Genomic DNA, 18,238 nt, shown 5'->3' on the forward strand with positions numbered 1-18,238 from the left:
TATATTTATTCATTTAAGGTACACCATTAACATTTTAATTTTTTTTAAAGATTTTATTTATTTATTTGAGAGAGAGCAAGAGAGAATGAGGGAGACAGAGCGTGCACGCACATGTGCACACAGAGGGAGAAGCAGACTCCCTGCTGAGCAGGGAGCCAGGTGCAGGGCCTGATCCCAGGACCCTGAGATCATGACCTGAACCAAAGGCAAACGCTTAACTGACTAAGCCACCCAGGTGCCCTATTAACATTTTAATATTAAAAATATAATCTATCAAATAAATCGAAAGGCAGAAAAACTGTCACAATTTGATACTGGTAAACTAAAAGCATTCCTAAATCAAAAGCCATGATGTTAACCATTTTCAGAATTCTATCATTACTGTGTAATCAGTCTTGTTTCTTGATTGGAATAGCTGGTCCACTGTGATACTGTTCCTTCATGTTTCCACACTTAGAATTTTATGTATTCTTCTGTACTGAACATGCAATATTCAAATTCATTTGAGCTAGGAGGCCTGGGACTTAGAGATTAGCTCTTGGCTTATTACTTTCAATAATTTTATCTGAGGTAAGCTGATTGATCTCTACCTGGCTAAACCCAAATTCTCTAAGTATCTCTTCAGTATGTTCTCCTACAAAAGGATCTCTTTTGGAAGAAGGGGTAGCTGGGGTGTCTGACAGCAGAGGTGCAGGGCGGGGACTCACCCCATGCTCCTCTTCAGTGATAAACGAGCCCCGTTCTTTGTTATGATCATGGTGGGCAGCCTCTTCAAACGTCAGAACTGGAGTCACGCATGCATCTGTGCCATCGAAGATATGACACCACTCTGCCTTTGTCTTCTTTGCAAATACATCTGCAAATCTCTTCTTCATTTCTGGCCAATCACTCATGCTCATCTGATGAGGAAGCTCATCAGACTTTAGCCCAAGTCCTGAGATAAAAACACAATTTCTTAAAATTTTAAGCTTTGGGTGGAGTGATTATAATCAAGGAAAATGCATTTTGACCTCACCATACCATCCCAAACAGGATGTTCTGTAAGATTTCTCAACTGGGTCAAGAGAGGAAATTCAAACTCAACTTGAAGTTGGAGCCAATGGCTAGAGGTAAGCGGGTAGCAGGACTCCAAACAGACTTCCCACTGGCAAGATTTTATTATTTATATTTCATCAAAAGTAGTCTATTTGTAAAGGTCTAGTTTCCAGAAATTGATTTTTTTCCCAGAGTAAGCTTTCAAAAATAAATTTCCTCATGATGCTATTAACTGTCATACTGAATTCAAACAACCCCACATTTTATATAGTGTACCCAAACCCTACAAAAAATAAAATTTAAATAACTTGACACACAATTATCCCATTTTTTAAGAAAACTGAAGGTAAATGATTAAATTCAAAATTGCAATTTTATATATAATATTCACCTCTCTTTATTTTGGTCAAATAAAAGAGCTCTAGTAGGACGGATGTGTGACTCATTACCCTCTTAGAACACTGCTGTGAACTAGAAACAGAGGCTTTGTAAGATAACCAGAGACACACGCAACAAATTATTCCTACAGCAAACATGACAGAAAGTGATCACCCAGCCAAATCATGAGTGAGGCACACAGACTTTTGTGTCAAGCGTGAAGGAGACCGTGAAGGGCCCATCAACACACGGTGCAGAAAAGATGAAAGCATCCAGCTGCGGATTTAACAGAAAGGATGGCTTCTTGGGCCCATGACCTGATCTATGCCTCCTTTATAGACTAAAGCTATAAAGCATCTGCACCCCTGCAGATGCACCTGAACTCCAGAGCAGACTGAATTATACCCAAAAGGCCACTTTACTAGGGTTTGGTGTAAATGTCATGTTTACTCCCTCATGGAAGAGGGTTTTTCAGTGTAGACAGTGAGAGTGGAATAATAATGAAAGGCCCTTCTGCTTATGCATGTTATTTTGCATAAGTTTAGTCAAGTTAATCTAATAATTATCACTTTTATCATCCTTTCCTTCCCTATCATGTAGAAGAACAATGACTAATTGTAAACTGCTCTGAAGAGGAAAATCCCTCAAGAGGTAAGAAGACATGAATACCGAAAGCCATTCTTAGGGTTCTGAGGTATATAAGGAAATAAGGAGAACTCATACAGTTCTGGACAGTTGTGAAAAGACAACTGTGGGATACACAAATAAATTTTTCTCTGTAGCCACTTGTCCCATTCAAATACCAGGAAAAACATGGAGCCATAACTTCAGGTTTATCACTATAATCTACCCCAAAAAATGTTTCTAAGGATGTCTTTTACTTAGCTTTCTTTTTCCTGATTGCCCCAAACTCTGTGATTAAAAAACAAATAAAATGACCAGTTAGCCAAAAATAGTGATAGAGATCATAGCTACTACTAGAAACATTTGCATGCTTTATTTTTATTTTTTATTTTTTTTAAGGATTTTATTTATTTATTTGAGAGAGAAAGAGAGCATGAGAGAGAGCGAACACGAGCAGGGGGAAGGGCAGAGGGAGAGAGAGAAGCAGGCACCCCCTTGAGCAGGGAGCCCAACTTGGGGCTCAATCATAGGACCCTGAGATCATGACCTGAGCAGAAGGCAGACGCTTAACCAACTGAGCCACCGAGGTGCCCCTGCATGCTTTTTCATTCAGAATGCGATCAGAATCCTAACACTAAATAAAACTGGATCCAATATGTTCTCTCTGTAACAGACATTATATTTAAGATCAATGGTCTCACAAGTTATAGTTTGTATACTGGAAAAATACTAGAAATCAAAGGACCCCAGCTCCTACCCCTAATTCTGACACCCCAGCTCTTCAACTGTCTTCTCATCCTTTCTCAGCCCACAGTTTCCCATCCTGCCCAGGACCTTGATCAAGGCCACAGGATTAGCCACCAAAAGTTTAGGATAGGCTGTTTCCTGTGCTCTTGACATTCCTGTATGGAACTCTAAAACCACTCCCCCACATAAATACAACTGTAGATGGTAGCTAGTTTTTATAGCATAACCAATATTAAATTTCTGGTATTTTAAGTCAAACATTTCAAGGACTGGTCTGTAGACTCAGACACTATTTAAAACTTGGGAAAGTATGTTTTAATTTCCAAAAAGCTACCTTAAATATACGGGTACACATATACATACACACAGGCGATTATACAAAATACTTATTATTTTAAGTATGTGTCATAAACTTGACTGCTCTGTGACACAATATCTGGCAAATATGAAGCAGTCAAAAATTCATGTTGTAAGCATGCAATGTTCTATGTACAAAGATTAATGTTTATTAATAAATAATGTTTTAGTACAGGGACACCATACAATATCATATGGCTGCTATATATATCATGAGGCAGATTTTTTGGATTGACAAGAAAGGACATCTTTAGTATACTGTTGAATAAAAAAAAATAGCTATTAACTACAAATTTACATGATTATATACTGTATATAAATATAATTTATAAATAAATAAAACAATTGTGTTGATATGTACACAGAAAAAGTTCATGAAAGCCACATCCCAAACCTTCCCAGAGTGGAAGGACAGAGAGAATTTTTACTTCTTACTTTACAAATTCTGTATTATACTTTTTTCTAAAACACACATTATTTTGAATTATTTTTCATTTTTTAAAAGTTGTCATAGCATAACATTTATAGTAATTCTGTTTTAAGTTTCTGAGTAACTGCCACACAGCTTTCTACAGCGGCTAAATAATTTTACATTCCCACCAGTAACGCACAGGCCTGCAGTTTCTCCCACAACCCTGGCAACACTTGTTGTCTGCTTTCCTTTTAATAATATTTTGAAGTTTTAGAACTACTTTAAAAAAATTCTCTAGTGCTTACTGATTATACTACAAGAGTCTTGTTATCCCAAAATGTCATGAAATTCTGTGTTTTCAGATTTCTTTGCCCCAGAAAGCAGCAGTAGAATCTGTACCTTGCAAGAACCTTGTGTATTTATGTTCAGACACTGAAGAGTTCAATGAAGTATGGTCTTAAGATCTCAAATATAAGGTAAAATAAATGAGGTACATAATTAACACTACCTAAAAAAATCATTATGGATATGGCCGTTGGTCCAGTTGGGACCTGAGAGAGAAGTAATGTACATGTGATTAGTAAAAGTACTATTTTTGTAAATAAATACTGTAAAAGAAAGAAAATGCTGAGGCATTTTGGCATGGACCGTGTAGATTAGCCAAAGCTGATTGAACATGCTAAGTCAGCCTGAACCACAAACCACCTATCAGCTAAGGATCCCTAGTGAACTTTGAAGGGAGAGAGGAGGTTAAGGATACCATAAAAGGCTGTAGATGCAAAGAGAGGAGGCTATAAAAAAAATCAGGGTGGTTACAGAGTTTAGACTTAGAAAATCTAGAAGGTGGTCAGAAGTTGAAGGGCTGGAACAATTAGCCTGCTAGAAAAATATCCCATTTCATTTTCAGTGTTTCCAGAAAAACTCATTCATTGTGGTGGAGTGTGAATGTTAGAAATTATCGTGCCAAACACATATGTTTTATCTTAAGATAACAACAAGATACACCAAGGAGGGAAGTTAACTTCTGGAATGGCAGAGCCAGAACCTTCAAAAGCCCGCTCTTGCATAAAAGCAACAAGAACCCTGGCACAAATGGTCAGAATGAACCTTTTCATAACTCTGGAAATTAACCAAAAGTTTACAATAATCCAAAAAGCATTTATTCAGGAAAAACAACTACATCCCAATAAGATCGGTGAGACTTGTGGTGTTATAACTTGCACTAATTTCATCCCTCTCTTCCCAGCTCTGTTGTAGCCATCAAAACCAACGGGCTCCCAACCACAGTGCTGTAATAACTAACAGGATAACTGCCATTGTAGGAAGCAAATGAGTTGAGAGCTTCCCCAAAATCCCATTCCCAGAGAACTGCCATTAGTCTAGCAGCTCCCTGAAAGGCTCCATTCTCAGGGCTTGTCTTCATTTGATCTGACTTAGAGCTCACAATGCCCTATTCCTGGAACATTTTTGACATATGTCAAAAAAATCAGTGGCAATTGTTTACTATCATAGCTATCTGAGGTGGCATTCCCTGTTGGGACTAAAAGGAAGCTGACAAGTAAACTTAAAAGTGGGGAATAGGATTTTCATGGGGGGCTCTGAAATGCTCCAACATTTTCCTGAGAATTTAGAAGGCACATATGTAGGGCTGTGAGTATGCCCAGGAAAGATCTGAAAAGGTCCTAATCTTTCACCTCTGGTTGACCCCGAGTCTCCCTCCGCACAAGCAAGAAGTGAAGGCACAGAGCACCTCAGGAAAAGATGGGAAATTAATTGGTTCAAAGCATTTAAGGACAACTCTATCCAGTCATGACCTGATCACCAAGCTAATGGAACAGACTTCAGTGGCTGAACATACCAAAGAATACGGATTTAGTCCAGGAAAGTCATTAAATAAACAAATAGCAGAAATGACAAACCCAGGACTGAGGAGAGGGGAAAGGAAGGTGAGACCTGATCTCCAGCGTTGCCACATTACAGGATTTAAAATATCAAGTTTCAACTAAATTTGTGAGGCATGCAAAGAAGAAGGAAGATATGACTCACACATAAGACAAAAAGCGATGAACAGAAACTGTCCCTGAAAAAGCCAAATATCGGACTTACTGGAAAAGACTTTAAATCAGCTAGCTACTTAAAATATGTTCAAAGCACTGAAGGAAACCATGTCTGAAAAATTAAAAGAAGGTTTGAGAATGATGTCTAATCAAAGAGAATATCAATAAAGAGACAGAAATTATTGAAAAAGGAACCAAATAGAAATTCTGGAATTAGGGACGCCTGGGTGGCTCAGTTGGTTAAGCATCTGCCTTCAACTCAGGTCATGATCCCAGGGTCCAGGGATCGAGTCCCACATCAGGCTCCCTGCTGGGGGGGGTCTGCTTCTCCCTCTACCCATCCCCGCTGCTCGTGATCTCTCTCTCTCTCTCTCTCTCTGACAAATAAATAAAATCTTAAAAAAAAAAAAGAAATTCTGGAATTGAAAACTTCATTAAAGGGACACAACAACAGACATGAACTAGCAGGAGAAAGAATCAGGGAACTCAAAGAAAAGTAAACTGCTTATCCAGTCTGAGCAACAGAAAGAAAAGGGAAAAGAAAAATGAACAGAACCTCAGAGACTTGTAGGACACCAGCAAGAACAGCAACATATGGAGTAACTGGAGCTTCTTCCACACATGCCTCTGCCCTTGTTTCCTGGACTTTCCTCACAGCCTGGCCCCCAAATGCCAGTCTTCACTCCTGCCTCAAACGAAGAAACCGAGACTGCCACCTGCCCCCAAGCCAGAGGGAGAGGGAGACATCTCAGCCCTTGCTAAAGGGAGAAAAACAACCACAAGCAATCAAAGATGTTGATGAAATACAAGGTGACATAGACTTAACAGACATGTCAGTGAGATTTTGAAAGCAGAACAAGAACAGGAACATAACAAACTCTGCCAACCATTTCTTTAGGAGAGGGCAGAATTGACTGCCCAAACCCCAAATTGGGGGGTAAGAACATTTGTCAACCATCCACAAGTGTCTGCACTCCTTGGGGAGGAGGATGAAGAGGTGTTACATTATTTGACAAGAGTTGAAGTGGCAGAATTTGAAGATATTAAATCGGGTTACAGAACAGAATATTATTTTGATGAAAATCCTTACTTTGAAAATAAAGTTCTCTTCCAAGAATTTCATCTGAATGAGAGTAGTGATCCACCTTCAAAGTCCACTGAAATCAAATGGAAATCTGGAAAGGATTTGATGAAACGTTCAAGTCAAACACAGAATAAAGCCAGCAGGAAGAGACAGCATGGGGAACCAAAGAGCTTCTTCACCTGGTTTACTGATCATTCTGATGCAGGTGCAGATGAGTTAGGAGAGGTCATCAAAGATGATATTTGGCCAAATCCATTACAGTATTACTTGGTTCCTAATACAGATGAGGAAGAAAGGGAAGGAGAAGATGACGATGACAATGAAGAAGAAGGTATGGAAGATACTGATTAAGAAGATGAAGGTGAAGAAAATGAAGGTGATGATGAGGGGGAGGAAGGAGAGGAGGATGAAGCAGAAGATGACTAATGGAACACTGACAGATTCTAACCTTCCTTTTTTAATTCTCTCCAGTCCCTGGGAGCAAGTTGCAGTCTTTTTTTTTTTTCCTCCCTGCTCTTGTGCTCATTTGCCCTGTTTTTTGAAGTCTCTTTTCTTTCCCTTTATACTAAAGGTTCTCAACTTATTTGGGGGGGAAATACCTTGAACAAAATACTTTGGGAAAAGAATGTCCACCCCTCTCTGTTCCAAATTTATTTTTATCCCTTCCTGTCTCAACAAAAAGTTGATGGAATCAACACCACTGTGCTCTGTGGGAAAAAATAAAAACCTGCTCCCTTAGCTCTGCTGAAAGCTGGAGGGTGCTAGGCCCTTGTGTGGTAGTGCACAGAATTCCAGCTTTTTTTTCTCCTTTCTCTGTATATTGGGACCCTGGACAGCCAAAACAATCTTGAAAAAGAATAAAATTGGAAGGCTCACACTTTCTACTTTCAAACTTACTACAAAGCTACAGTGATCAACACAGTGCAGTGCTAACATAAGGAGAGACATGTACATCAACGGAACAGAATTGAGAGTCCAAAAATAAACCCTTACACTTATGGTCAACTGATTTTCAACAAGGATGCCAACACCATTCAATGGAGAAAGAACAGTCCTTTTGACAAATAGTCTTTGCTGGGAAACCTGGATAGCCATATGCAAAACAATGAAGTTGGACCCTTAGCTCACCCCATATACAAAAATTAACTCATAATTTAACAGAGACCTAAATGTGAGTGCTGAAACTATAAAAATTTTAAAAGAAAACACTGGAGTGAGACTATAAAACTGGGCGTTCTCTGGATAACTTCTATGCAATATTTATTAAAGGATAAGTAATAAAAATGTGCTCATCAGCTTACATGTTATTAGAACTCAATAGTAGCTGAAGCAATTGTTCAGAACTCAAACAACATTTTTTTCAATGAGTATATTTTATCATTGTCATTTAGAATTGCCTGTGAATGATGATGATAAAAAGCTGACTGAAGTTTAGTCATTTTTATTATTGTATTTAAATTCTCTATAGACAATGCATAAATATACAAGGTTTACGTCAGGTATGGACTCCACTGTGCTCTATCCTGCTGCCTTCCAAGGCCCTGCAACACCGAGGAAGGAGTGTCGCTCCCACCATTCAGCCCCTCACATAGCATTGTTCTGTCCTTGATTTTGAATTAAGACCTTCCATTCTTAGTTTTAATTTCTGAACAGAAAAGCCTTTATTATCTAGAGAAACCATTCTGTTCTACGTTTCTCCAACTATATTTAAGTTAGTGAAGTTAATATTGTTGATCATAAAATGCTTTCTGATGCTTGTAAAAGACAATTTCAGTTATATACCAATAACTGTAGGTAGTATATTGCATCTAAAAGCTACCAAACATAACAACAAAACTCCACACTTAAAGTTGAAAAGATAGATGCACCATGACCAGCTTGTCACACCACATTATATATTCTACAATTTCTTACTCAGGTATCTGTAAAGTAAACTTTAAATTCAAACATTTTACGGGAACAAAATAACATTAGTCCAATTATTTAATTAGGGAAGAAGAGATCCCAAATATTCCTGCTAACTTGTGGCCACGTGCAAATAAGACAAGAATCTACAAGAAAGGTAAACTGTAGAAGCATCAAGTGATAATAACATATTCCAACAAAATCTTATTCACCAAGGTCGCTCTGTATTCTAGTGACCCCTGACACTGGGGAGGACTATAGGTGACATCTATCAAGGTATAAGAACTGGTAGAGGGGCACCTGGGTGGCTCAGTTGTTAAGTGTCTGCCATGGGCTCAGGTCATGATCCCAGAGTCTTAGGATCAAGCCCCACATTGGGCTCCCTGCTCCGCGGGAAGCCTGCTTCTCCCTCTCCCGCTCCCCCTGCTTGTGTTCCCTCTCTCATTGTGTCTCTCTCTATCAAATAAATAAATAAAATCTTAAAAAAAAAAGAACTGGTAGAACCAGCAGGTCATTCCTAAGGAAGAATAAGATGTGGGCACACAAGGGCAATATAAATATCTGAGTATGAAATGTGATAAAAAACTGAACTTCCACAAAATGGATTATTTTTTTAAAGTCTGAGCTATTTTATAGACTTGTCAAATTACCTGTCAATTTAAAACATAAGGGAAATGCCCCACAATATAATGATGGCTATAATTAGGTTAATTAGAGGTAGATACATAACAAAAGACACAATGAATTTCAAAAGGCTCCAAAATAGAGGTTACAGAACATCCACAAGAAAAGGGGAGATGGGGAAGGCACATGAAAGTTACTTACCTTTGATCAGCAGCTTGTAGAACTGGGGCTCTAATGCTCCAACAGCCATGAACCCCCCATCTGCCGTTTTGTAAGTTGTGTAGAAAGGTGCTCCACCATCTAGTAAGTTCTGTCCTCGAGGCTGTTGCCACATTCCTAGTTGTTGAGATTCCCACAGAAAAGAACTCAGGTATGCTGTTCCTTCCACCTTTGAAGAAGAAACAGGATACAATATGAATCCAGATATTTAAACTATAAAGGCATGATTAATTTCCACTTAGATTTTTTTTAACATTGGTATACAAATGTTTCTTAGAGTATAGGAAGATTGTATCTAATTACACAACTTCTTTGATATTTCAAGAAAGTGTGTTAGAACAGGTTTATGGTAGAGGGTTTCTCCACTATTCAGGTCAGAAGATACTTTTCAGAAAAGACTTAGAAGGAACTACTTTTGTTCTCCCTTTCAAATAAAACTGCCAAATGTTGATAATTTTTGAAGCCAAGCGAGGGCACATGGAAGTTCATTATATATTCTCTCTATAATTATATAGGTTTAAAACTATCAGGATAAAAAGTTAAAAATAAAACAAAGAGGCTTTTGAAAATCTATCTTCTGATCTCAATACCTATAAACACATACACATAGATATATGAAGCATATCACATTATAAAGGTAAATCATATTACAGTTAAATTTAGCTTATTTTATTTTGACTCCAAGCCCAAGAAAACTATATTTGAATATTTAACACATTTTAATTTTAACAATCACTAGAAAGTAACAAAATAAACATAACAATATGAGTGGCAGATACATGGGTTTTCTGAGTCCAGACAAACTAGTTTGGGAATGCCAACTTCCCACTGAGTCCTGAAGTAATAGTAATGGATTCATATCCTCAGGTATAATTGTTACAGGCTGGATGTACTGGGCTATCCAAAGAAGACTACTTCCCTCTTCTAATGGCTTTATGATCCTAATGATCTAGGCCCCCAGGGAGAACGCCATCAAAGCACCCTTGGTGGGCCTACGGAATTTCTCACAGTTACTGGCTACGAAACAAATGCGAAATATATCTTTGGATACATCCCAATTTTCCCTTTTAACTTGAAATCTCACGCACACCTAAATTTATGGCTTTGAGATCTGACATACCAAATAGTATGTATATTTTGTATAAGTGGCTTCTTTTGAAACTGGGTTACATAGATTTTAGAGAGTCCCCATATCTATACATATACATACACACACATATATATACATACACACACACGTAGAATGATACACCACATATAACGATACATACACATACATAAATGTATATACATACATACATAAAATCTCCTTTATATACTAGATATACTGGTGAGTATCTTGAAAAAACATGCACTAATAGAGTTACGGGTCCAGTTTGGCCCATCCAGAACACACAGAGGTTCTGATTTAATCCTAATTTTATCCTAATTTTATTTGGGTAGGAGAATATAGGGCAGCAACAGCAGTTACAATCCTCACCTCCACACGCTACCCAGATGTACGTCTTCTCTTACCCTTCACGCACATGTTGAGTAGCTGACACAGACAAGAGCCCTTTGACACAAGGGAACTGCAGCCTCAATTTCCCAACCTTTTACACTGTTCTCATCATGTGGGACCACAGCCTATGTGCTAGCGCCCAGCCACCTCGCCCCAGGTCCAGCGCCCTTCCCCAGATCAGGGGTAAACACGGGAAAACAGACATCATGTTCCACAGTTTTCTTCACTTGGCAGTTTCCAAGGAGACAACCCCCGGACATCACAGGCAAGCCTGAGTCAAGGATTCTGCGGCTAAAAACACTTGAAAACTATGGCCTAGAAGAATAAGGTATCTGTGCTCACTCATCAGCTTCTATAACTAACTATTTGTATCACAAGGGTTCCCAGAGATGGGAAAGTAATGAATACCATGCTTTACTGACCCATAAGGCCTTGAGTTATTAGCCAACACTCACTTGACCCTAATGCAAACATGAACCCCGAATCAAGTTTGCATTTCCACATATACTAACAACCGACTATCTTCCTAATCATCATGTAATTCTGATTAGACATAGTCTGATGAAAGCAGCAATTACCTTTTATTGATATTTGACTATAAATAAGCAATTACACATAATTAGTAAATTATTCTAATTATTATTAAATAAGTATTTAACCTTATATTCTCCTTAAAACTCCCAAGGTCTCATGTTTGTTCTTAGCTCATTCCTTTTGGACCCCAGGGACCATGTCCATGGAGGGCAGTGACGGAAAGCATGAGTTTTCATGCCCATGAAGATGTCACACTACCTGCGTCTGACCCTCTCCAGCCACCTGCTTTGGAAGGCAGTTCCCTGTCTCCAAGCTGGAAGTCTTCAAATGCCAAAAGAGTGAGCACACCTCCTTGATGGAGTTACGTGGATCAGAGGGAAGACACAGGGAAAGCCCCTCGCCCGTGCTCAGCCTACAGTAAGTGCACGGTGGGTACCACTGCTGCTCCTAGGTGTGCAGGGACTGGGCCAGGAGCTGGAGATAGAAGGACCAATCACACACCACTCCTACCGAAGTCACTTCAGACAGGGACACAGAGGACAATGTGAATGTCACAGGGGTTAGCCTGTGAGAAGGTAGTGCAAGCCAAGGCCCCAAGATGAGGGGCCCTGGAAATGGCTTTTGTAAAAGGTCACCAATGGCAAATCCAATTTACACTGTTCAGATCTAAACTCTTGAGGTCTCCACCACCATCTGGCCCTCTGACCATTCCTTCTTTTTTTTTTTTAGCACTTTCTCTTTCCTTCGTTTCCATGGAAACACTCTACAGTTCTCCACTTTGCTCTCCTTAGCCCGGTTTCTCCTCTTCTGCCCACTCTTCAAACCCAGTGTTCTGTCTGCTTCCCTAGAGGACCACACAGTCTCAGGTGGCTCCCAAATGACTCTACAACTCTTTCTAGTCTCTAACTTCGAGTATTCACCTCCATCTGGACATCTGAGAGACTTCAAACTTGAAATGACCCAAACTGAATTCCTTTTATTATAATAATAATAATAATAGCAAATCCTTGCAGAGCACCACCTCTATGCCAGACACTGTTTAAACCCTGAACAACGGATAAATTCATTCAGTTCTCTAACGATGCTCTGAGGTAGGTACCATTGTTATCTCCATTTTACAAAGAAGCAGCTGAAGCGCAGGGAGGTAAGTACCTTACCCGAGATCACAGAGCGAGTGGGTGGCAGACCTGTGGTGGAGGAAGGGGGGCTGCCGGAGTCTGTGCTCCTACCCACTAACTCACGCTGCCTCTTCCATCGGCAGTCCTCCCCCATGGTGCCAGTGCTGCCATCCACTGGGTCACCCACACCAGAAACAGGGGAGTCAGGGCGCCGAGGGGGCTCAGTTGGGTAAGGGGCCCACTCTTGATTTCAGCTCCATTCGTGATCTCAGCGTCCTGGGATCGAGCCCTGCATTGGGCTTCTCTCTCAGTGGGGAGTCTGCTTGAAGATTCTCTCTCTCCCTCTCCCTCTGCCCCTCCCCTCACTCAGATGCACACACTCTCTGTCTCTCCCTCTAAATAAATCTCAAAAAAAAAAAAAGAAAGAAACAGGGGAGTCAGCCTTGACTCCTCCTTTTCCCCTCACTGCCAATGCATCACCAAATCCTGGCAATTTTACATTCTCAAAGATAAATTTCCCTTAAACCCAGACCCATTCTATCACCAATAACTTTAGTGCTCACGCTTCTCTCTCAGCAACAACCCAGTAACTGTCTCTCTGCCTCCAGTCTTGACTTCCTCACATCCATCTCCATTCTCCCTCCAAAGAGCTGCCCAAATGCAAACCTGTAGTGGTGCTGGACTGGGTTCCTTCCAAGGGGCTGTGAGAACTTGGGCTTCCTCCTCTTTAAAATAACATACTCCAAGTGAAACTGCTGTTTTGAGGATTAGGAGAAACTGCACAGGGAAAGTGCCTAGCATAACATGAGGCCCATACTCAAGGCATGGCAGTGGAAAAAAAAAACGAAGCCTCACAATGTTGGAGTCTCCCCGAAAAACGTAGAAGGAAGGTCTAGACTGGCCCATTTTACTTTAGCACCCTTAAGAATCTTCTCTATCTAGAGGCGCCTGGGTGGCTCAGTCATTAAGCGTCTGCCTTCGGCTCCGATCATGATCCCAGGGTCCTGGGATCGAGCCCCGCATCAGGCTCCCTGCTCCGCGGGAAGCCTGCTTCTCCCTCTCCCACTCCCCCTGCTTGTGTTCCCTCTCTCGCTGTGTCTCTCTCTGTCAAATAAATAAATAAAAATCTTTAAAAAAAAAAAAAAAGAATCTTCTCTATCTATCTGCTAAGGGAGACTTCCTGAGCCCAGTTTTAAATGAAGATTGCTTGAAAAATGTATTTGAAGCACAAGAAATAGTATGGGGAAAATTGCTGAAACCAACACAGGAATCAGATGAGCCACGGAAAGTTTAGAAAATTGATTCCACAAACAGATAATCAATGATGACATTCTAACACATGTAAAGGATATGAAGCTATTTTAAAGAAAAGTTAATTTGGGTTCTAACTTCAAATCTCATTCATCTCCTGTCTTGTTCAGAAAAGAATCTGAGGCAGCTGCCTATCATACTTAGGAACAACCGGGAGGCTTATCACTTCCCCTAATTCACACTTACCATGCTTGCATCAATGACCTGACCTTTGCCAGAGCGTGTGCGTTCAAACAGAGCCATCAAGATGCCCAGTGTGCACATGAGGCCGCCACCACCGAAGTCAGCCAGGAGATTCAGTGGGGGATATGGATTCTCACCACTTCTGCCAATTTTTGATAGAACACCTACATCATTAAAAAACATCAGGGAACAGTACTTGTAAATTTAATGTCTCTTTTAAATAAATACATGAACACCTGAAGAGGAATAACCAGTCTCTCTAGTTGCTAACATAATGAATACTAGTACATAATGCTTCTCCAAATCTAAGCCTATTCAGCATATTTATAAACAGGCTTTTCCCACAACAAGGCTCCTTGTTTTGTTTTTTGTTTTTCTTCTCTAAAACTTGATTCCAGCTCATGCTTTCAGAATTTTATTGCTAAGTTTTTACTTGCTGAGTTTCAGGGAAAAAATTATTGTTATCAATTTAGATTATGGCTTAACAACAGTATAATCCACTGCCATTCTTATTAGAAAGAGATGCAAGAAAATGAACACAAGAAAAATAAAAGTGACTACATTTTAAAATAGCTGGAAAAACCGATTCCATCCTCACTCTTTTCTTCAACCTTTTAAATTTGTACTCACAGGAAATTTGAGACTTTCTTTACTCAAAAACACATACTTTCTTAGGATCCTAGGACTGGGTCATTCTAAGACATATTCTCATAGGCAAAAATTCTAATAAAGTGATAATATGACCTAAAACTACAGATATTTAGAGAAGTCTAAAATGGTGACTCAGGCAATGATTCTCAATGAAGGTAGGAGAGGGGAGGCGGGATCAAATGATATTAGCATTTTCAAACTACAGGACAATCAGATCTCTTACTTCCTGGCAGGGGCTTGCCTGAGAATTGATTATACAAATGTAGTAAGTAAATGTTACTAGTGAGAGTGTATTATCCCTCAAATGTGTGAAAACAAGGGGAAAAGGGTTGAGAATAACTGTTCCAAGACAAACCAACCCCCCCTTTTTAATTTTAACTAGGTTCCATGTGCAAAGTGGGGCTTGAACTCACAACCCTGACATCAAGAGTCGCATGTTCCACTGACTGAGCCAGGCAGGAGCCAGACAAACCCGCCCTTTTTGAACGACCATTGTCCCCTTATTGATTCTGGTAAATATTTAAATCTGCACCTTTAAAAATTCTTTATAATTAGTGTAACTGTCCATCTTGACTGGGAACAAAATAAACAGTACAGAGAAATTATTTTGTCAATGTACCTGACAAAGCCAAATAGTTGATGTCATGGCCAGCTACTCTAGAGAATCTTCCTGACTGGCCAAATCCACTCAACCTGGCATAGATAAGCTTTGGATTCTCCTTCTGCAGAATCTCTGGGCCTAGCTGGAGTTTCTCCATGACACCTTAAGAGAAAAGTAACAGTGATTTTTTTTAAAGAGGGATGAACTGAGGATGGGTATAATCCCGTCTCTGTGGCAAACAGAAAATGGCACTCTTGCAAGTCATACTAATAACGTTTGTGGTGGGTTTTAGCATGTTTTAAGGACATGGACACAATGAGTGAGGCCACCACTTCTACAATGTGTGACTTCTGCCCCAGAATACCATTTCCTTCCAGCCCTTCCTTATTTCCCTTCAGGCATATCCAAGCTCCTTCAATCCCCATAGTGTGCCTTTCATTCCTTGAGTCAGTACCTTTATAGTTCCCCAAATCCTCTCCTTAGTCATTTATTAGAAATGGTTTGTTCTCTTGGAGCAGTTACCCTGGGGCTTTATTTGGTCAAAAATACACTTCTGAAAACGGCTATTCCTTTTAGGATCTTTTCTTTTTCTGTGCCTGCATCACTGCCCACCACCTTCTACCTCATGCTGCGCTTCTGTGTGTAGATATTCCATCACCTTCCCTATCAGCTTAGAATCCTCTGGTAGGATTCACATCTGATCTGTTTCCTAGGGCCTCTAAAGTGCCTAGCATGGGTACCTTCACAAAAGGCTCAGCAAATATCTGTGGAAAGATTTGCTAAAATAGCATCTAAGAGCTCTTTATCAACAAGTACCATATTCATTGCACAAAATTCAGATAACTGGTACTTTAAATCTCCTGGGACTAAAAATAATAAAGATTATATAATAATTTTATGGTCTTTTTTCTCCTAAATCTACGTAAATTACAAAAAAAAAAAAAAAAAAGAATTCCAGTCCTTTGCTTAAACAAACACCAGCCACAATCCTCTCACCCAATACCTATGCCTGTATTCAGGGCTCTATTTTCCTCCTAATTGCAAGACCTTGGAATCAACCATGTTGAGCCTCCATCTTTAAATGGAGCATTATTAAATTATATAATCCTAATTATTAAATTATTATAATCCTCCAATCTGCTGTGAGGATAAATGAATTAACACGTTTAATATGTCTGGTGCCCCACAGACATTCAATTCATTCACCAAACATTTACTGACTTCCTGCTATATACCAGGCAAAGCTTTGGTTTAGTACTTGAGCGAGATTACCTGGCAGCTGTCTGAGAATGGTGCTAGACCCAAACGTCAGCTTTAAAAAGGCTGTTACAACAGTGTGAAGGAAGCTACAGCAAGTATGGAAAGCCCGAGTGAAAGAAAGGAGGAAGAATGTCTGGATTCCTGATAACTGTAAGCAAAAGAAGTGAAGAATATTTGGAGTCATGGACGGGGTGCAGGCTTCTGATTCAGACAACTGGGTGAGTATTGGTTCCATTTACTGAGATAAATAATATAGAAGGAGGAGATGCTATTTTAGGAGGTAACATAATGGACTTGTTTTGGGATTTGTGGAAGTTGCCATGCCTGGGAGACAGCCAGTTAAGAGATGTGCAAGGCCTGTGTATTCCAGCGGTCTGTGACTCTAAAAGAGGGAGGTACAGTTATAGATTTGGTCATCATCTGTCTATAAAAGGTGAAAACGTTCGGAATAGAGAAGGTGGCTCCAGGACGCAGAGTGTAAACTAAATTGATCTGAAGCTGGAACTTGGGAACACAAGGATTTAAGACAGAGTGTTAGCCTGGGTCAGAGGATAGCTTTTGGAGGGTACACCAACCCCCCAAACTGTAGAAAAACTTCGACTATGTACCTATATGCAGTTTTCCAGGGAGGGAAATCTATGGCTTTCGTTAGATTCTCATAGGATTCGTGACCCTCCAATAATAAAGAAAGGCAAATACGAAGAGGCGATTATAAAAACGAGCAATTTGGGAAGGAGCCGGCAATGGGTATAAGGAAAACAAGGGCAACAGCAGTATCTAGGATTCCAAGTACGGAAGATCATCTCAAGGGGCGAACGGTCAACAGCAAACCTGACAGAACAATCTAGAAAGGCAGTGACAGGAAAGGGTTTGAGCGGCAACAGGGCACGGGTGTAGCGGGCGCTGCCTGTCAAACGTCCCGTTTCCTGCGTCCCGCCCCCCAGCGGCGCTGAGGAGGCACCGGGGGGCTCACCATGGCGGAAGGGCTCAAGCACCACATCCGTCCGGGCGCACAGGCGACGCAGCACAGCCGCCCCCTGCGGCCGCTTCAGGTCCACCGCCAGCGAGCGCTTGCCCCGGGCCAAGAAGCTCACATCTCCGCGGGAGCCCAGTCGGTCCACACGCACCACCCGCGCCCCGAAGTCCGCCAGGACCATACCGCAGTACGGGCCCGGGGCCAGGCCGGCCAGCTCTAGCACCGAGATACCCTGCAGCGCCATGGCTCCCGGGTCTCCAAGTGAAGAACTGTCCCAGCCTAGATATAGCGCAGGCCGCCAGTCCGCCAGGGAGGCTGGACCGCCTAGCGCTCCCTCCCTCCTGCGCCTGCGCGGGGCCCTGTCCTGGAGTCTGCGCATTGGGCGGATCCCGGCTCCGCCTCCTCGCCGGGTCCAAAGGGTGATTTCCCTTTTTCTCGGCTCCTTGCCCTTTGAGGGGTTGCTAGTCACATGACTCAGACAGGATTTCTTTGCTTCCCTTTCTGCATATCCAATGTTAAACTGAGGCTTGTTAAAAATTTTAAGGTTTTTTTGTTTGTTTGTTTGTTTGTATGTTTGTTTTTTTAGCAAAACATATTCTAATCAAGCAGGACCCAAAATGAAGTGATTAGGAGCATTCTACCAACAGGAGCTGGGGAGAGG

At 40.8% G+C, this 18,238-nt stretch overlaps 1 protein-coding gene across 2 annotated transcripts; it reads right to left on the bottom strand.

Moving 5' to 3' along the window:
- Positions 1-32: 32 nt before the first annotated feature.
- Positions 33-17,920, bottom strand: AMACR (alpha-methylacyl-CoA racemase). 2 transcript variants are annotated; one of them, XM_081825980.1, is made up of 5 exons: positions 17,575-17,920; positions 15,360-15,503; positions 14,093-14,253; positions 9,425-9,611; positions 33-934 (listed from the first exon to the last, which is right to left on the bottom strand). In XM_081825980.1, exons 1-5 carry the CDS (start codon positions 17,819-17,821, stop codon positions 525-527), a joined length of 1,149 nt encoding a protein of 382 aa, XP_081682106.1. In that variant the 5' UTR covers positions 17,822-17,920; the 3' UTR covers positions 33-524. The 2 variants fall into 2 exon arrangements, with proteins under 2 accessions (XP_081682106.1, XP_081682107.1); XM_081825981.1 differs by lacking the exon at positions 15,360-15,503.
- Positions 17,921-18,238: the final 318 nt, after the last annotated feature.

Source organism: Leptonychotes weddellii, chromosome 7 (genome assembly GCF_054177405.1).
Source record: "Leptonychotes weddellii isolate Sample4059 chromosome 7, ASM5417740v2, whole genome shotgun sequence".
In the NCBI taxonomy this organism is placed as follows: domain Eukaryota; kingdom Metazoa; phylum Chordata; class Mammalia; order Carnivora; family Phocidae; genus Leptonychotes; species Leptonychotes weddellii.